The sequence below is a fragment of the Chlorella variabilis genome, assembly GCF_000147415.1.
Source record: "Chlorella variabilis unplaced genomic scaffold CHLNCscaffold_11, whole genome shotgun sequence".
NCBI classification, from domain to species: domain Eukaryota; kingdom Viridiplantae; phylum Chlorophyta; class Trebouxiophyceae; order Chlorellales; family Chlorellaceae; genus Chlorella; species Chlorella variabilis.
This window is the reverse complement of record NW_005435077.1, coordinates 46,767-52,766: the sequence shown is the minus strand read 5'-3', so window position 1 is coordinate 52,766 and position 6,000 is coordinate 46,767. Positions and strand designations below refer to the sequence as shown.

The 6,000-nt window shown below is 61.2% G+C and overlaps 1 protein-coding gene across 1 annotated transcript; it reads right to left on the bottom strand.

The window, feature by feature from the left end:
- Nucleotides 1–4,724: 4,724 nt before the first annotated feature.
- Nucleotides 4,725–5,837, bottom strand: CHLNCDRAFT_134163 (hypothetical protein; the record flags this gene model as incomplete). The annotated part of the gene is made up of 4 exons (XM_005847160.1): nucleotides 4,725–4,925; nucleotides 5,131–5,193; nucleotides 5,358–5,506; nucleotides 5,813–5,837. The coding sequence occupies 4 exons, from the start codon at nucleotides 5,835–5,837 to the stop codon at nucleotides 4,725–4,727; spliced, it is 438 nt and encodes a 145-aa protein (XP_005847222.1).
- Between the last annotated feature and the right edge of the window lie 163 nt (nucleotides 5,838–6,000).

Below are 6,000 nucleotides of genomic sequence, written 5' to 3'. Positions count from 1 at the left end.
GCCAAGGACTTTGCTGTGGGCGATGACGTGCTGCTGCTGCCGCCGAAGCGCGGCAAAGTGGGCAAGCAGCTGGGCCGCAACCGCATCGTGTGCCGCGTGGTGGAGATCAAGCGGCCCTTTGGCGTGACCATGTACCGGCTGCGGAGCGGAGCTGGAGTGGTGGAGGGTATGCATCAGGCCAGCAGGCTATCTAAGGCGCCACCCAGCCTGGCCAGCGAGCTGACCTTCAGCGGCACGGCGCAGCGAGGAGTGCCTGTGGTGTCTCTCAATGTGGCGATGGCGGCGCAGCCCGGCGGCGGCAAGGCAGCCGTGCGCTGCGGCTGCCGCGGCGCCTGCACCCGGAACTGCAGCTGCAAGAAGAATGGTGCGCGGTGTGGGCGGCACTGTGGCTGTATAACCGGTAAGGGTGGCAATTGCAAGAACCATTGAAAAAGTGTGCCTTGTACGCTTTGCCGTCTCCGCTGGAAGGTGCTGCCGCCTGTGGCGGCTTCATATTTCCTGTTCATTTCTGTTGTTCGGTCTCTCTGTTCGTGTTGGTTGGCTTGTAAGAGTTGTATTTCTGACGCTAGAGAGGTGAGATGACAGCGGGAGCGTTGAAGCGTGCATGCCATCACGTGTGCAAGCAGCCCCGCTCCGCCCCGCTCAACCCTCAAACAGGGCTATATGGGGTCAGTTCACGTATGGGAGGGGAGCGCCGCGCGGGCTGCCAGGAGGGAGCGGGGGCGGGGGTTGCCCAATCGGGAGGGTGCCACATCAGGGGGCAACAAATGCTTGGCGCCTGTTACAGTATGCCCGCAAACCGCATAGTTTGGGCGGCCCATCTCGCAATCTCCAATCTGCTTTCATTCGGGAGGCTGAAGGGTCTCCCTAGCTAGTGGTTCCGGCCAACAGCGTTGCAACGATGAGCACAAGTCGGCTGGGGCAGGTGCTGGTCGCCACAGACGCTCAGGAGGGCGGCGCTGACAGCGCACCCGGACAGCAGCAGGCCCCCACCTACGTCTCTGCAGCCGGCGGGCTGGAAAACCAAAGGCCGCGCTCCAGCGTCTCCGAGGGGGTGGCCAGCGCCGGTGGCGTGCCGCAGGTGAAGGGCCGGCAGGGGTGGTCGCCGCGCCACCGCCCCGTTGTAAGCAGTGGTGCCGCTGCCACGGCCCCTTCGTACTCCGCCCTCACGGCTCTGCTGCATCACCTGCCTGCAGCCTGTTGTGGGGGAGTTTGTGCCGTCCGCCACCGGCGATCTGGGGGCACACAGCCTGGCGGCGGGGTTCCAGGGAGAGACGTCAGGTGGGGTCCCGCCGCTACCTGGCTGCCCACCAGGCCCCCCTGCTGGCCTGGTCACACGGCCTGCTTGTGCACTCTCTCTGCTGCCATTTTCACGCTTGCCCTTGCCTGGTTCGCGCTTCCCTGCTTGCCAACAGGACTTCATGAGGGCGGTGGTGTGGACTATGGGTTTGGGGAGACGGGCGCCGCTGGCAGCCCCATGGACTTCCTTCAGCCGGGAACTGCATCTGCACAGGTGGGGTTGCGTCAGTTGGGAAATTGAGCAAGACAGGTTAGTGTGCACGCTTCCCCTGCCGCTTACAAGCTGTAGCATGCACGGCATCACATGCATGCAGATGGGCGGCGCCGGGCCTGCCGCGGCATCCCACCATGCCAGCCGCGCTGAGCTGCCACATGCGAAGCGAAAAATGAGCGAGATGGGGGAGGTCGGGGACCACTTCAGCCCAGAGGTGGCAGCAGCACCGGTGGGGGCGGCAGGCGCCGCCATTGAGGAGGTGCAGGAGTGTGACATGCAGCAGGTGGCCGGACAGGGGCCACAGCAAGTCCCGTGGGCGCTGCAGCTGGCAGAGAGCGATGGTGAGGGAACACTGGGCGGCGACTTGAACAGGTGTGCTGGCTGAACTCAGCACATAGTAGCCAGCGACTGTGTTTGTCACCCAAAGCCCATTGCCGGCCATAACCTACCCGTGTTTCCTCCGTGCGTGCCCGCCTCCCTACTCGGCCACAGGGTGCCTTCGGATGTGGCCATGGTCACAGGAGATGCTCCATTTGACGCAATAGCAGGCGACCCCAGCGCGGCCGACTTCCTGGCTGACAGCGCGGGCATGGTGAGTAGTGCACCCACGTGCACGTGCTCAGCAGCTGTCATGTGCAGAACAGGGGCATGCCATGTGCCTCTTGCATGCAGCCCTGGCCAGGATGCACATGCACACACGATTTCTGCTTGCAGCTGCCGGACGACTGCGACAGCCACATGGCCCGAGCGATACAAGCGTCCTTGGAGGACGCCCGTGCGCAGCAGCAACGACAATGGCAGCAGGTTACGGCAGCAGCGGCGGCGGCAACTGGCGGTGCAGCGCAGCCCGTTTTGGGCGGCGCCCCTGCTGCAGGGGAGGCCGTGCAGGACAGCACGGCTGTGGACCCCGACCGCCCCTCTGATGCCGACATTATTGCCTGGGAGAACCAGATCAAGTGAGCAGACGTGCCAACAGCATTGACCCTTCTCTTTGCATGTTTCATGGTGCTGCACTGCCTGGCTTGCTAAACGTTCGTGGCTTACCCAGCTGTTCCCTCATTTCACCCCACTCTGACGTCTGCTGCCACCCTGCTGCGATGTCTCTGCAGGGAGTCGGAGGTGAAGCGCATGCCGCTGATGGGAGACCGTGAGCCGCTGGAGGCGCTGGCTGCTGAGTACGCTGCCGGATCCTCAATCTATTGCCAGAAGATTGACAAGCTCAAAGAGGAATATGGCAGCATAAGGTGCAAAAGGGGATGGTGTTTGTTTGAATCTGCACATCACGTGGTGCCTCCTGTCACTCAACTTGGTGCCCTCTGTCGTTGATGGTTTGCCCCTACCTTGCCTGCAGGCGCACTCGTGGCGACGGCAACTGCTTCTTCCGCTCCTTCCTGTTTGGCTACATCGAGGGGCTGCTGCTGTCCGAGGATGGGGCACGTGAGCGGGACCGTGTGCTAGCGCAGCTGGAGGGACTGAAGAAAGCGTTGGTGGCGATCGGGGGCTACGATGAGATAGGTGGGCGGGCTGCACTGGTGTGATGTGGTGGAGGTGGCTGAGTTTTTACTGCCACCAAGTCGGCGGGAACGTGACCGTTGCTGATTCCTACTGCCTACAGTGCTCGAGACTCCTCTGGACATGGTGCTGTCGATGCTGCGAAGCGTGGGGGTGCCGCTGGACCCACTGACAATTGAGGGGCTGGAAAGCAACATACGAGATGACGATATCTCGTATGTGTGGGAGAAGGATTGCTGTCAGCGCATGCATGTGCTGCCGCCCTGTCCAAGGCTTGGCTTTGTCACTCCTGTCGCCCACCCATACCTTGCAGTGCCTACGCCGTGTGGTTCCTACGCATGGTCACCTCCTGCGAGATCAAGCGACGCGCTGACTTCTTTGCCCCCTTCATCATGGTAATATTTGTGACTGCCCGCACCCTTCAAGTATGCATTTCCTGCACCCTGTTTGCTGCTGCTGGATCTTCCTGGTCCTGGTCCTGGTCCTGGTCCTTTGCACTAGTTCATGTGTCATGTCCACTTGTTCATCCCCTCCCACTCACCCACCCCCTCTGCCTGACAGGGCCTGAGCGACTTGGACGTTGCCTCCTTCTGCTCGAAGTGTGTTGACCCGATGGGGGAGGAGGCCGACCATGTGCACCTGGTGGCATTGACAGACGCGCTGCAGGCGAGGATTGCACAACGCGAGGATTCACAAATGCGTGGCTTGCCTTTCTCTGCCCAAAGTCAACTCTATTGATTGAAGTGAGTTAATGCACGACCCTCCCATGCATGCCTGATCATTCGCCATCACTCCCAGCAGGTGCCTATCCGCGTGGTGTATCTGGACCGCTCGCTTGCGCCCGGTGGTGGTAGTAGCGCCGACGGCAGCGGACATGGCGTTCACGTGGATATGCACGACTTTGTGCCAGAGGGCTGCTCCACCCCTGCACAGCCCCGTGTGCACCTACTCTATCGGCCAGGCCACTATGTAAGTGGGGTCATGCCGGCAAGGTGTCCGCCTCGTCGTTGCTTCTGCAGCGCGGAACCCCCAAGTGTAGCTGACGCATGCCTGTCTGTGTACTGCTATCAGCTCATTCTCCTCTCGCCTTGGTTCTGTGCTGTGGCCGCAGGATCTCATGTATCCTCGCCACGGCGGATGACAAAGAAGTGGGTAGATTGGAAGTCTGGTTCTCTAGTATGCGTTGCGGCAGACGAGCGCACAGAGGAAGCAGGCGTAGACTTTAACAGGAGTGGGGCTCCAGGTGACCAGGCAACCTGACTGCCACCATCCACACACGGATTCTTTTCTTTTCTCCAAACCAGCCCGATCATTAATTGTCCATGTTCCCTGCAACCGGTATGTCGTGCTCGTGCTCAGGGGGATGCCTGGCCAATGGCAGCATTGTGCACTGTGCGGGCCTTTGCTGCCGTCCATGCTTTGGTTAGATTCTCTCCAAATTTGCTGGTCAGTCACTGCATTGCTGTTGTCGCGCGATGCTTCTTTGAGCACCACAATCAACGGTCAGGGCAATCCCCAGCAGTGGACTTGCTTGGATCAATACTCTGTGCAATCCTGCTGTGCCCGGCCAGGCCCCTCCGCAGCAGCATGCGTCAGTTGTTCCTACAAATTGTGGTACAAGGAGCGTCTGCATTGCTCAGCAAGCAGGGCTGGACATGCGCCGACTGGCCAGCAGCAGCCGCCGAGTGGCACACATCGCTCAATATGTGCTGCCTTCTGGCGGCTGCGGCAGTTTGCGGTTATGCGCCTGCGCCATGTCCCGCCGCAGCTCAGTCAACACCGTCTCCATCGTGTACTGCCGGTTCCAGCTGCGCAGCACGTGAAAGTTGCGAGGGTCCACCACGCCATTCGGTGCGACGCAGCCCATCTGGATGCGCGACTGGAATCGCACCTGGGGAGGCTGCAGCACAAGCCAGCCACAGGCAGAGGGAGGCGGAAATGTCAATGGCAGAAGGTGGCACAGACTGACCAACCGGCATGGCTGGCTCAGGAGAGAGCAGTGGCAGTTGCGCTCCCTGGCGCGGGCCCAGGCACGACAGGGATGGGTGTGTGGGCCTCATGCTGCTGCAACTAGAAGCCGGCTCCGTGAGCTGGGCTGCACCCACCCTATCAGGATACTGCTCATCGCAGTAAATTTTCAAGGTGTAAATCCTGCCATCGTGCACAGTCTGCATGGCAGCAGACAAGGGTGGGAGGGGTGGGCAACGAGCGGGTGATTCATGTGCATGGCAGAATGGAAACGCACCATGCGATTCAAAAGACAGAATGCAGCCACGCGGTGGCAATCACGCAGGGCGTTCCTTGCTCACAGGCAGGCACATGCACGACGCACATTGGGGGGCCCTATGATGGTGCCAGTCCAGTGCCGCATCAGCAGGTCATCTGAATTGTCCATGCCATAGCTAACCGTGCCGTCGCCAATGCCCTTCTCTCCCTTCTCCAGCTCCTCCAGCAACCGGAAATTGCGGGGCACTGAAATCACTCAATGCAGGGAGAAGCAATCAGGAGGGGAGGGGAGTCAAAGTATTGCTTGTGGCGGCCAACGGAAGCCGGGCTGAGCGCTTGCCGCTGTGCAGACGCCAGCGGGCACCTGCAGCAGCTGCCGGCCCGCTCGCCGCCTCCCCGGGACCACTGGAAACATGCCCCTAATCGAGATTGCGACCGCGCCGAGCAAGGCACCAGCAGCACGAGCTGCAACGCTACGCTGGCTGCTGCCTCAGCTGACGCAACGTTGGGCGATATCCCCATACATTGAGCTGCAAGGCCACAGAAAGGGAGGGCGCTCACCCACGACGTTCCCGCCCCCCTGCATTGCACCGCGCCGATCAGGCTGCTGCCGAGCTCGGGCTGGCTCCAAAGGGCAGCTGATCTCAAGCGTTGTTCCGAATATCCAAAGGGGCAGCGCGCGCATGCGCTCAAGGACAGCTATCCCGCAGTTTTCTTCCTGGCGCGGTCATGAGGCCTCATATGAGCGG